General features: G+C 42.2%; 1 protein-coding gene across 2 annotated transcripts in view; it reads left to right on the forward strand.

The window, feature by feature from the left end:
• The window catches only part of LOC148031524 (coatomer subunit delta-1-like), a 60,119-nt gene extending 47,774 nt beyond the window's left edge, over positions 1 to 12,345 (forward strand). For both annotated transcript variants that reach the window (XM_087685055.1, XM_087685054.1), the window contains one exon: positions 11,409 to 12,345. In XM_087685055.1, coding sequence (XP_087541181.1) covers positions 11,409 to 11,415 — 7 coding nt within the window. In that variant the 3' untranslated portion in view covers positions 11,416 to 12,345. The remainder of the gene's footprint in view (positions 1 to 11,408) is intronic.
• The last annotated feature ends 2,013 nt before the right edge of the window (positions 12,346 to 14,358 follow it).

The raw sequence follows: 14,358 nt of genomic DNA on the forward strand, positions 1-14,358 counted from the left end.
AGGTTGGAGCGACTCGGATTGGGCCGGTGACGTGGACCACAGGCGGTCTACAACAGGTTACTGCTTTACTTTGGGTGCAGGTGTTATTTCATGGAGTAGCAAGAAGCAGCCCACGGTAGCCCTTTCGTCTACTGAGGCGGAGTATCGGGCCGCGTCTTCCACCACATGCGAGGTTGTGTGGCTTCGGAGATTGTTGGAGGAGCTTGGGTGCCCCCAGACTCGTCCTACATTGCTGCGATGTGACAATGAAAGTTGCATTGCCTTGGCAAGGAACCCTGTTTTTCATGCCCGGACAAAGCACATTGAGATTCAGTACCACTTCATCCGAGAAAAGCTTCTGGATGAGACCATCACTGTGGAGTATTGCACGACGGAGGACAATCGGGGTGTTAGAGATCAGTGATCATAGCCTGCACAGTCGGACCAGCAGCTGCACAGTCGGACTGTGCAGTCGGACTGCCACGTGGCAGTCCGACTGTCTGCAGCCCAGTCGGCTGCATTTAATGCAGCCGACTTATTCCAGGCTGCGCCCTATTTCTGGTGCCCCAGTTCGTGGCAGTTTTTCGACTATTTATAGTCGACATTTCCAGCAGTCTGGTCACTCTTCTCTGTCGCAGATTACAGACCGGTGCCGCGCAGTTTTCTGTCTCTGTTCACAGATTTCAGACAGCAGACAGTGCAGACTGCAGCAGACTTCGAGGTGGACAGCAGGTCGCATCGTCGAGGTGGAGACACGCAGTCCAGCGCACTGCGCCCGTGTATATCTTTGTATTCAGCATTCTTTATACAGCAGATCTTCATTGTCCACTGTCTCTTTCTCTCCCTTCTCTCTCTGCGTTCTCTCTCTCTCAGTCCTACACTTCCGCACCGCTGCACTCTGACAATTCCATCTCTGACAGCATGGCTTTATACCATTTCTTGCTGTCTTGTCTGTCCATTGCTTCCTTGAAGCAAGGTGGTTCACCACAGTCTATTAACATGACATAATCAGCCACATTAATTGCACTAGGAACAAATCTGTCAAGTTGTCTAGCCCTAGACGATCTCCTAACCCAATGGTCAATGTTTGCTGGCTGTTCCTGCAAAATTTCATTTTCAGCATGCTGTCCTAGTATTTCAGTCTGCAAATCAGCATTAACAGCTTGCTGTCCTGGCTGTTCCTGCACATGTAATGGCTCATTTTCATGGGCAATAGCTGGCTGATCATTTCCAGCATCATTTCCTGCAATTACAGGTTCATTTATAACAGGTATTTGTTGTTGTATAGCGGGCACATTTTGCTGTCCAAAAGGTATTTCTTCTCGGAATACAACCCTACGGACCTCCTCAGTCTTTTCGGGCTGTTTGTGCATGCGATCTTCCCAGAAGATAACGTCATTGCTGCGTACTACTTTCCTTTTCTCAGGATCCCACAATTTATACCCCATTTCACCCTCGTCACCATATCCTAGGAAAATGCATTTACAGGACTTTGGCTCAAGTTTGCTGCATTTTTCTTTACGAATGTGCACAAAAGCCTCACAACCAAACACTTTCAGATAAGCATATGAAGGTGGCTTGCCCGACCACGGTTCTTGGGGAACTCCCCTCCCCAAAGACCTGTTTGGTGACCGATTAATCAAGTGAATGGCTGTCATAACAGCCTCTGCCCAAAAACCATGGGGTAATGCAGCATGAGACTGCATCGTACGGACCTTATGCTGTATGGTCCGATTCATATGCTCTGCAACTCCATTTTGGGATGGATTATGAGGGGCAGTGAGCTCTCTCTTTATCCCTTTGCTATCACAAAATGCCTAAAAGGCCTTGGACACATATTCCCCACCATTGTTAGAGCGAAGACACTTAAGTGTCTTATCTGTCTGATTTTCAGCCAATGCCAAGAATTTTTTAAACTTGTCAAGCACTTTATCCTTGCTACGAATAGGGTAAACCCATACTTTCCGTGTAGCATCATCGACAAAGGTGACAAAATATTTCTTTCTCCCTAAAGATAATCCTGGCATCTGATATACATTCGAATGTACTAACTCTAGAGAAGAAGATTTCAAAGAAAGACTTTTTGTGAGACGTCTGTGCATGTTTGCCATAAATGCAATGATCACAATTCTCAAAATCAACATAACGAAGACAAGGTAAGTAACCGGAACGAGAAAGCACTTTCATTCATGTTTGACTCATGTGTCCCAACCAGCCATGCCACAAAGAAACGCTTGCTTGCTCGGTCACGGCAACAGCATAGTCACGCACACTAGATACATGAAGTGGATACAAAGTATCACTCTTGCAACCTCTGGCAATAACCCTAGATCCCTTACAGATCTTCCATTTTCCACCACCAAAGGTGGTGTGAAAACCATCATCATCTAGCTGCCCTGTGCTAATCAAGCTCTTCTTGAGCTGAGGTACGTGCCGTACATGCCAAAGTGTAAAGACAGAGCCATGCTGAAGCTGTAACTGCATACTGCCAATACCTGTAATCTCACATGCATAGTTGTCCCTAAGATGGACAACACCATGTCGACCCCCTGTACAGGCGGAAAACCACTCATGATGAGGGGTGACATGAAAGGAAGCACCTGAATCAAGAATCTAGGTATGCATGTCATCATCTGTATCTGCAAGTAAAGCATGTGCACCAAAATGTGAAGAGACAAAGAGTACATCACTCCCACTATCACTGTCATGAGTGACTACATTCACCTCTTCAATTTTTATACTGCTCTTCTTAGGCTGACTGTCCTTCTTCTCTTCCTTGCAATCATTTGTCTTCTTGCCTTTTCCTTTCTCTTTCTTCCATTTGTAGCAGTCACGTTTAAAGTGACCCTTCTTGCCACAATGATGGCATTCAACATCTTTGCCACGTGATTTACTGCGTCCCTTGCCATTATATTTGCCCTTTTGTTGTGATCTGTCTCTAGTATGCAAAGCACTGGAAGACTTACTGGATGCATTGTTCTGCCGATTCATCTCTTCCATAAGTAGAGCACTCTCTACATCAGCATACAGAAGGATTACATAATAATTGCTCATAGCAGTCCTGAATGTATCCCAACTTTCTAGTAGAGTGCAAAGCAAGAAAGTAGCCTTAAATTTCTCATCAATCATGAACTTCAAGGCAACTAGCTGGCTGAAAATGGAGTTAAACTCACTCAAGTGAGTAGACATTGTGGTACCTTCTTTCATATGCAAATCCATAAGCTTTTTCAGCCAATACACTTTGCTTGCAGCACTCTTCTGTGCATACAGTTCTTCCAGTCTAGTCCATATAGCATATGCAGAGTCCAAACCTTCAATGTTGAACAACAAGGCATCAGAAATTGATAGCTCTATGGTTGAGCATGCAAGCACATTCAACTTATCCCAATCATCCTGATCCATGTCTGCGGGCTTTGCCCCTTTGGTTTTGATCGGCTTTGCCTGCTTCTTTTGTAACAGGATATTGTAGCATTGCTTCAGAAGCAATAAAACAAGTGCTACAACATTATCCAACTGATTACAGCTGTTCCAAGGGCATGTGCATCACATTATATGAGAAATCCCAAAATTTCAGCTCCAATTTCTGTTGTACATGCACCCACGGGCATTAAATTTGACACGAATGGTCAAAAGCCCCAAAATTTTGTGTTCAAAAAGCATCAAACACACATTTGCATTTCCTCTGTCATGCATAGGACTGTCCAATTTTGCCAAAATAAAGCAATTTCAGCAAAACCCCCAAATTTTACCAAGTGTTGATGTCCAAATTGCGCGGAATTCAACCTGCACGTACATAAAATGACCAAATGCTGCACAAAATTTGCCCAAATCGCAAAAGCCCCAAATTGCACGGGGTCCAATGTGCCTTAATGTCGAGAAATTGGGTTAATTTCAGCCCAATTTGTGCATGTACATGAAAAACCCTAAATGTTGGGGACAAAATGTCACAAATTCTTGCAATTTCTGAGACAAATTTGCTTGTCGTGCATCAAATTTTCCAATTTGGGAAAAGCCCCAAATTTCTGGGCCAAATGTTGAGAAATTTCACTCAAATGAGCAAAATTTCAACAATTTTGGCAAAATCCCCAATTCAAATTCGCACAATGTCTGCAATTCCGATGCAGATGCCTCAATTTTTCACGAACACTGCTCAATCTGACGAAGCCCCAACTTTCTGGGCCAAAATTGCACAAATTTGATGTTTTGTGCTTGCACGCGTGAACCCCGGTTAGAGGAAGGAGTTTGAGAAAATGAATTTTTTTTTTTTTTTTAAAAGTTTCAAATGACGGGTCCGTTGACCCGTCAGGCCTGTCTCCCGTCCTCCTACTACAGCACCTACAGTACCTTGCACCCTGATACTAGTTTGTAGGAATCGATTAGGCACGGAGATCGAGGCAGAGAATCGTTACACGCAGTGAGAGAGACAAAGAGAGTGCAAGAGAGCAGAGTAGAGAGTGAACACGTTTTTCGGTACAATGACGAGTGTACCACTTTAGGTTTTTATATAGATATATATATATATATATGAAAGTACAATGTGCTAAGGGTGTGTTCACACCCGTGCACATATAAAAGGCACGATGGCCCTTTATTCCCAACATCTCTTCCAGCAATCATCAATGTAGTGACTAGGCTTCTTGAAATAATGGCATTTTCCCTTATTTTTAAACTTATTTGAGTCTTGGATAAGCTTGTTTGATGGTTGTCTAGCATCATTCTTTTGCTGATTTTTTTAATTTTGCCTAGCTTTACCCTTGCCTTTAAACTTAGAAAGTACAGCCATATCACCTGAATGCAATGCAACATTCTTCTAAGTCTTCTCCTCTTGCAACAAGAGGTCTTCCAACTCCACAAAAGTAAGGGGCTGCTGTCCCCTCTCAATGACAACATCAAAGAGGTGTGAAAACCAATATATGACTCTAGAAGAGAGTTCAATTTGATGTTCACCAATTCGACATCTTGAATAATTTGATCAACATTAAGCAAATGCTCATGCAAATCCTATATATGAGTAAGGTGATCCATTATGCTATCACCTTCATCCATGTTTACATTTGCCAACTCTTTGTGAAGATAGGAGATCCTAGCCTCATTGCAAGTAGCAAACATATGCTCAAGTATGTCTCATGCTAACTTTGAGGTCTTGCAAGACCGAATATGGGGAATGATGACCCTTATTACTGACAATGCTATCAAAGAAAGTGCTTGAGCATCTTCGAATCCCATTTTCTTGGATCCTCCATAGGAGGGGGAGGAGGGACAGCAGCAGTAGCAACACCAATACCATCAACATGGCCCCTCAAGCGTGACACTGAGGTGTTTGAGGTGCAAGAGCTCTTGGTCGTTGCAAGTCACCTATAACATAGTTCCGCAAGCCCTTCTCAACAAGAAAGTTGTGGACCATAAAACTCCATAATGGTTAGTTGGAGCCATCAAGCTTATCCTCCTAATTGAGGATATTAAGGATGCCACTCTGATCATTGTTTCCTTGAGGTGCCATGTCGTTAGAAATTAGCAAAAATCTGCAGCCAAATACTTCAATGCTGAAGTATAGCGTGTGTACTCCTCAGAGCACGAGAAATCCCTCGAGATTATCAAACAAGTGCCAAACTATCACACATGCCAAAATTGTGCACAATGTCACCCGAATCACACTCAACCACAAGAATAACAACAATGCACTGTTGTATACTGCTATGATACACTTGCCTTGTAATGCATGCCCACAAAATTACAAATTTCGGCAATTGAATGTTGATTCTCGCCAAAATTTTTGGATTTTCCCAAAATCTATTGCTCAATCTTATTGTAGCAGCAATTAAATGCTGCTAAAAGCATTAATATGAAGCCCCGAAGCTAAAGCAAAGAGATTCCACATAACCATTGCCCAATTCACTTTCGTTTGATCAGCTTTGAGAAATATAAAGGAATTGTCAGCCAAAAATTGACCCAAAAGTTGGGTACCACTGGGAAGAGACAAACCAACAATCTTGCCTTGATCGGCTAGCCAACTTGTCCAACAAAGAGAGCATTTCGTGAGTGACTAAGGCAAATAACAAAGGACTGAGAGTGCAGCCTTTCCGAAGAGAATGAGACAAGGCAATTTCATCAATGATCCCCCCCATTAAGTATAATACGTGCCATAACACCTCAACTAATGGTATCAATAAGAGAAGTTATGCGAGGACCAAAGCCCATAGTAGACATCAACTGCCACAAGAAAGACCGGCTGACATGATCAAATGCCTTTTCAAGATCAAGCTGAAGCATAACAACTTGTTGGCTAGAGGCTTTGGCATAATCAATCCCCAGTTGAACATTCAAAATATTATGCATGATATTCCATTTCTTAATGAAACCATATTGATGTGGATGAACCGAGTGTGGGAATACTTTCTACAATCTATTGGCAATGATTTTAGAAAAGATTTTATACAAAGAACCCATAGCAGAAATGGATCTCCATTGTTTCAAGGAAGTCAAAGAAGGAACCTTGGGCAACAACCGAATCATTGCAATCTTCCAATATGAAGGCATCAAACTAGAATTCCAGAATTGCTAACACAGGCAAGTTAATGGGTTCTTAAGCTGCTCAACAAGAGTTGAAAATAGCTCATTAGGAAGCCTATCCCAACCAGGGCTTTTCCTACGTGGTAAATGTGACAGCACACCCTCCACTTTAGCCTCTGAGATATTAGCCTCCATCAAATCAACCCATTTAGGCTTAACATCCTACGTGGTAAATGTGACCAGCAAACATCCTGAGGGGGAAAAAACCTTCCACGAGCATCAAAGCACAAAGCAAAATCAGAGGCACTTTTATCTACCACACCAATTGCAGGTACATGCAAAGATTAAGGTTTCGTGTAAAAACCCATACCTCTGCATTGAAAAGTTTGAGTAATAGGCTAAGGAGATGGGTGAGTAGGAGTCAAACGGGATTCCTGTCGGGCATTGCGCCTAACCACAATGACCTAGGAATCATCTTGAGGGGGCAAAGCCCGACGAGCTGAATGCGACTCATTCTCAATACCAACTTGGGAAATATCCTTATTACCATTATCATGTCCATGCAGGGCAAGAGACACAGGAGGAGCAACATCTTACTACTGAGTCAAAGGCTAGGGATCACACTCTTGCATATCCATTTCAAGGTCTAAAGAACACTGCAAAACCTCAGGGCTACTATCACATTCAGAAATAAAATGGCCCAATTGGCCACACCGAAAGTAGTGTCAAGCAAATGTTTCCCATTTGAGCTTAAAAACCGACGTCTGCAACCCAGGGACCTCAAAATGAATTTTAGTAGGCTGAGGTTTCCCAGTGTCCCAAAGCATACAAGCCATGTTCTTATTATGGGAGGCCAAACAGGGCTCCACCAACACCTCGCCAAGGGATCTCAAAACCAAAGGAAGAAGTCTCCAAAGATGTGCAAGAAAATTAACCTCCACCCGGATCGGACATGCCTACCTAAGAACCTCCTGAAACTCAGCCATAGCTGACCATATGGACCAACTGACCATCCAAAAACAAAGGAATACATTGCATAATGTGAGCACGCACATCTGGAGTATGAAAAAGGACCTCAAAAAACCCCCTTAACACATCATAAATCTCGTCCACAAGAGGAGCCTGCACTTGCCCAAGAACATCATCATGACACGCATCATCACTCACAAGTATGGACTGCAGCCAAGCGTGAATCTGAGCAATCAAAGGAGTCCTGCCCATTAGATAAAGGATGGCTGCCCTCTCATGAAAGGCAACTATCTACTATAATCATCAACCATCATCTTACAGCGTTTTCCCATCTCATCCCCTTCCATCAACTGACCAGAATCCTCAATGAAAGAGTCACCATCCAACTCAACCAATTCTTTCTCATCCCCATGCCCAATATGCTGGTCAAGAAAAGCCACATCAATACCACTTGACACCTGCAAATTATCCATGATTAAAGCCCAACCTTCTCTCTCTCTCTCTCTCTCTCTCTCTCTCTCTCTCTCTGTGTGTGCATCTGCCGTATCACAGATATCTGTCTGCTGTGTTAGAAATCTGCACCTCTGTGTGCCTGTGTTTCACACTGCTGAGGTCCCACCTCTGTTGTATCACAGAATTCTTTCTGCTGTCAGAAACCTGCCTATCTGTGTGCCTTTCAATCTTACTGCAGGGGATTTGAAGGCCAGAACAGACAGAGGACTGAAGGTCAAGTCTGTAGCGCACCCACCTCCTGTTTAAACTGCTCCCTCTAGCTGGTTCACTCCCCCACTTGCGGTTGAAGAGATCATGGCCAGACTGGCAGCGCCTATGGCTGTCCAGCTGAATAGCAGCACCCACCCACAGCAGTTATGGTCCATCTGTCTGATTGTAGTGAGGGCAGCTCTAACGAGCAAAGAGACCTGCCTATCTGTGTGCCTTTCAATTGTACTGTGGGGGATTTGAAGGCCGGAACAGATAGAGGACTGAAGGTCAAATCTGTAGTGCACCCACCTCCTGTTTAAGCTGCTCCCACTAGCTGGTTCACTCCCTCGCTTGCAGTTGAAGAAATCATGGTCAGATTGGCAGCGCCTTGACTGTCCGGCTGAATAGCAGCACCCGCCCACAGCAGTCGTGGTCCATCTGTCTGATCGTAGCGAGGGCAGAACTAATGAGCAATCAACACCTATGAACAGCACTCAACAAACAGCTGCAGCAGCTCAATGATTAACCACACACATTCTCTCTCTCTCTCTCTCTCTCTCTCTCTCTCTCTCTCTCTCTCTCTCTCTCTCACACACACACACACACCCCTTGCCCTGTATTCACTTCTTTCTTTTAGTCCGGTCATGCACTTCTGCATTGTTGTACTTTGACAATTCTATCATTTGATGAGTCTTTGTATACCACTGTTTTAGAGGAGAGAGGTGAGACATACAGTGGAGGTTGCAATTGAAAACGCCAAGAATTTATGGAAAACAAATGGGGTGGCCTTGATTGCTGATGGGTGGTTGGACACTTTCAAGCAATCCATTCATTGTGTGGTTGCATATTCATGTGGTGAGATGTATTTTATTAACTCATATGATGCCATTGAAACCAATAAGTCTACTGATGCAGTTGCAGCTAAATGAATTAGTAGCATTGATATGGTTAGCTTCGATCTAGTCATTAAACTTGTTATGGATGCTAGAAACACAGCTGCAGGTCATATTATTAAGTATGCATATCCATAGGTTTGTGTTTTATTGCATGGCACATTGCTTAAACAATTTGTTGAAAGACATTGAGAAGTTGGAATGAATCAAGCGTGTGATTGAAAGTGCAAATGCTGTAGTTACATTTATCTTCAGCCATCATTTTATCCATGTTGGATTTGGCAAGAGGCTCAAGAAGATTCTCTTGAAGTACTCAAATGACAAATACACGCTTTGCATGTAATTTCTTGATGCTTGGTTGCTTAAGCACATGCAATGGTGCTTTGAGATGGGTCTTCATTACCGATGAGTATCGCGCAAATGCATTGTTCTCCATTGTAACTTAAATGAAATGCATTGCATTCACAAAATATGTCTTCTTTTTCAGATGATATGCATTGGATTGATGCCATGGTGCAGCCTGTTATGCATATGTTAAGACTTTTGATAGTATGCAACCATTCATTGGAAAAGTCTATAAGGCTGTGGATAGAATGATTGAGGAGCTATAGACTTTCTTTCCATGTGATGATGATAATGATGGTGGTTTGATGGAAAAGAGGTATGAGGCGATACACACATTATATGTAACAACGTGGAGCAATTATTATTCTCCTACACATGCAGCTACACATATGTAGGATCCTGAGTTTCGGGAATGTCGTCGGATGAGTCAGATGAGAGATAATGAGGTGCAGCCTGTTATGCATACATTCATTGGAAAAGTCTATAAGGCTGTGGATAGAATGATTGAGGAGCTATAGACTTTCTTTCCATGTGATGATGATAATGATGGTGGTTTGATGGAAAAGAGGTATGAGGGGATACACACATTATATGTAACAACGTGGAGCAATTATTATTCTCCTACACATACAGCTACACATATGTAGGATCCTGAGTTTCGGGAATGTCGTCGGATGAGTCAAATGAGAGATAATGAGGTTGTGATGTAGAGTCGGGGTTGCTTTCTAGTGAGAGGATTATGGATTTTATGAGTATGAGTTCCAGTCATGGGCTATTTGGAGGATTTTGAGTTTTGCTGCAAGTTGATCTTGTTTGGTGCAGTGGTGGAGCTCATATTCTCACATTGCTTCAGAAAAGAGGAATTGTTTAGGTGTGCAGAAAGCAAATGACCAGGTCTTTGTCAGTGCTAATTTGTGCTCGTCGAGAAAGAGCATGATTGCACTTCCAGATCCATTTGTGATATGGGAGAAGTAATAAGATGAGGAGGAGCAGTGAGCTGAGTAGATAGAACAAGGAGATCCGGAGGATAATTATGTCATGTGTGAGATGGGGCATTTTCCTACAGGTTGACGCTCAAATGATGCTATTATATATTGAGCTGCGAGCGTGAGCATTTTTCATTCAGCGTTTAGGGCACAAGTCGTCTTCAATTGAGGTTTAAGTGTACAGTGTAGACTTCTTTTTGTCATTTTGTAGTTCTCAGTCCATAGTTCACTCTTTTTACTACATTTCTCATTTCTACTATTTCTTGTAGTATTCAGTCCAAGTACCGTAGTTACAGGGGACGCAGGCCAAAACCACAGAGATGCCGTCCTGAAATGCAAGACCCATCTCCAACACGTCCTGGAAAGGGTGTGTTTCCATGCAGTTGTCTCTCACAAGGGACACATCCTGTGACTGTGGGGGGGGGGATGTATGGGGGTGGGACACAAGGGACACCGTGTGTCATAGGGCTTGTACTATTTCAGTAGTCTTCAGTCCAGTTTTACTGTTTCTTAGTTTGTCCAGTTTCTTGTAGTCTTCAGTCAGAACTTTTATCTGACATTTTAAGAAGGTTTTTCAGAAAACATATCATTTGTAGGTCCCCACCTCCCTATCCTGCCCCCTTGGCCCCCTGCCCCTCACCCCATCTCCGTCCTGTGTCAACAGACTGAAAAACATTACATGCTGCTGTACGCTAGCAGACAACTCCCTCCACCCATTTTGAGACACATGCAGTGAAACTGTCAACAGACTGAAAAGATACTGTACACTGCTGTAAACCAGGAGATACGCCCTGCTCTCAAGTCCACAGATCTGTTTTTAGGGCTTTTTTAATAGTACTGAAGGTCCATTTTCCAGGTTTCTCTGCTATATGCAGGGCCTTTTTAAGGTTGTGTGTGTGTGTGTGGATGGGGGGGGCGCTGCTGCACACACAGACGGAGGCTACCTTGAGAAGTAGATTATGAATAATGTCTTTTCTGTTCACAACTTTAAGCAGTATTCATTCTTCAATTTTTATGTTGGCAGGTGGTAGCTGTTGTACCATCAAACACAGGGAACCCTTTGAAGTGCAGTTGTAAAAGCCAACTAGTGGTAGGAAGTTACCAAGTGGTGTAGGACATCTCCTAGTGTGTCAACTTTCAAGTGAGGTGCGACCTAAGTTTCAAGTACATGAAAATGGCTGGCAGGTTCTTGTCAGGGAACTAAACTTTTCCCTTCATGTCCAATCCATCTTAAGCCATGCTCCAGTGGATTTTGAATGAAGAAGAACAGAGAACAGCAGATGTTCACATGAAATCTTTTGGTGAAATGTTAAAGCAAAGGAGAATTTTCTTGAAGGAACAAGATTTAGCAGCAGGATGAGTTCTCAAAGGCGTTATTGCATTGGATACATTGCTGTGAATATGTAACAGAGGGCTAGCCTAGTTTGTTGGGTGGGAGCAGGGCTAGTCAAGACCAGATCAGCAGTTTCTACCAGCCATTCTGTTCAGAGGAGAGCTGGCATTACTCAGGATCTTTACTGAAGTTGTTTTGTTGTGGTTTAGGTTCCATGCAGGTTGCTTCTTTGAAGTTCTTGAATTGTCTTGAGTTGTTCATCCTCATCTTGCATTGGGTAACCGCGGTTTCCAAGGGTCAGTCCAGGCCATTCCTAACCTAAGGGCTCTTTCTCTATATGGAGGTTCTTTTCTTAATACTTATCAAAACACCATCAGATTTTTAGTCATTGTTTGGAACTCAAATCTACTTTCAGCTTTGCCTTACATGGCTGACCATTATGCATGTTGAGCTTGCCTTGCATTGACACCAAACTTCAAGAAAACGAGGGTTGCATGTGTGGCCTTTGTCAGGCTCTGAAAGCGTGCTAGAACAGCTTTATATGCGTCTCTGTACAATCTGAACTTGAGGCATTTGTATTATATTTGACACCCTTACTTTATCGGCAAGCAAGCTTATATTTGATTAAGACCTAGCTAGTCTTTTGAATTCTGTGGACATGTTGTCTCTAAACAGGGTGATAAATCAAAACCTGCCTGAATAGAATGCTAAAAGCATAACCCATATTGGAAGGAAAGGGTTCACATTAGAATGCTCTGATTATCCTGTAACAGCTGTAAAGCAGCATCAATCTGTTTAGCAGGGTTAATACAGTATTGAACAAAACACATGGACCTAATTGTTTTCAATGGCATGGTCACCTCACAATCTAATTCACATAATTCATTGAGTGCAATCTTTGGACCCTTAGAACACGACCAGGGACCCTCCAACCAAGGTTGGTCAGCCTAATCACATTGTACGACTCAAGTCTATTTCATTGCCTAGTTTGTATTACAAGTAGCATCTGTGTATGTTTTACAGTACTGTGTCATGCTAGTGTAGTGTGAGGATAGTGCTGACCATGCCCTTATCAAGGTCCTTGTAGTGACTAGGACCTCTTGCTTTTATGCCATACCTTGTTTGCCCATGTAGACATCACCACAACATCAATGGGAATCAGAGGTCTAATGCCAATTCTAGATCACAGTATGTTGATTTGAGAAAATTTATGCTGCTAAAGGCATTCCTAACACCTGCAACGGTGAAAGTGGACAAATCCTTGATATTCTTGCTGTTCTAATGGAATTGTATCTATGACTCTATGACATGTCATGCCATTGTTTCAAGAGTATCGACTAGTGTCTTGGAACTATTATTTTCACGCTACCTCATATACCTATTTGGAGCCACCCCTTTTGCTAAGATCCATATCTTGTTCTTTACCAAAAAGCAACTATACTTTATTCACCAAGTCTCATGTCTTGGCTCTAGAAAGGAACTCATTTCATCATCAATGCATCTTTCTAGCTAACACTTTCACCAAGGCCCATATTCTTCACAAATCCAACCATCCCTTTGTACATTTTGAATTTTCCCAATATGTTCCCACTTCTTCAAGTGCACTAGCTTATTAAGTTATAATCTTTACATATTGAGGATCATATTTTGAAACCATTTCTTTGACTCATCTCATCATTCATTGCATTTTATTAATGGATATTCCTAACTAGCTCTTTAGAACACGCCATATCTTTGTGCTCTTTCCAATTGAGGGTTTAATTAAGTCCCATGTCTCATTTTATATAGACATATCCACCTCATTATCTATTGCCTTTTCTTTGGAAGCATAATATTTCATGATGTATCCATTGTATATTAGATTGTGAATTAGGTTTATAGGTCTCGCAAACAAACATCCCAAATTGATTGAGTTTTGCACATAACAATTTAGTTGTATTAACCCTTAAAAAAAATTTACCATCTTAATTCTTCTTGTCTAGTTGTGCACTTGGAATTCCAAATTTATATCTTAATTGAGCCTTGCACATTTTGACCATCATAGGTCTTCTCATGTCTAGTTGTGCAATTGAAATTCCAATGTTCTATCTTAATTGGTCCTCAAGGTAGCTTATCCTATGCAATTTAAGTCCTACACACTTGTTTGTTGAGTCAAATATAAACTTTGGTTCATCCATTAGCTAGGTGTTTTGCAAGCAAGCTACTAGACCAACAGAGTTAAACTTCAAATTAGCCTTAGATGCCTAAATGTTTGCTCTAAAATCATTCAAGCAAAAGGAGATTATCTTGAAAACTTTTTGTTCACAATTTGGTACATTCATACACCAAAGTTTGGCACATCTTGCCTAGGTTTCCCCTATCATAAAGGTTTGAAGGTCTCTATTTCAAAAGCAAGTAAGATATGCACCTTTCTAACTTGAGCTATAAAATGGAAACAATTGGTGATAGTTGTGCCATTTAAGAAGCCAACTACTAAACTAGCTTAACAAGATCTAGTTGAAGCTAGCCTTGATTAGATGGTATTTTGCAAAAAGGATTATCTAGTCATAATGCACACTCACTCCTCAATATCTCCTATTATTTCTTAGTTTGAAAAAACATGATAGCCATCAACGGACTTTACATTTTAGCCTTATCATGA

The sequence above is a fragment of the Lygodium microphyllum genome, chromosome 9 (assembly GCF_053477565.2).
Source record: "Lygodium microphyllum isolate KBCC chromosome 9, Lygodium_microphyllum_v1.1.10, whole genome shotgun sequence".
NCBI lineage: Eukaryota > Viridiplantae > Streptophyta > Polypodiopsida > Schizaeales > Lygodiaceae > Lygodium > Lygodium microphyllum.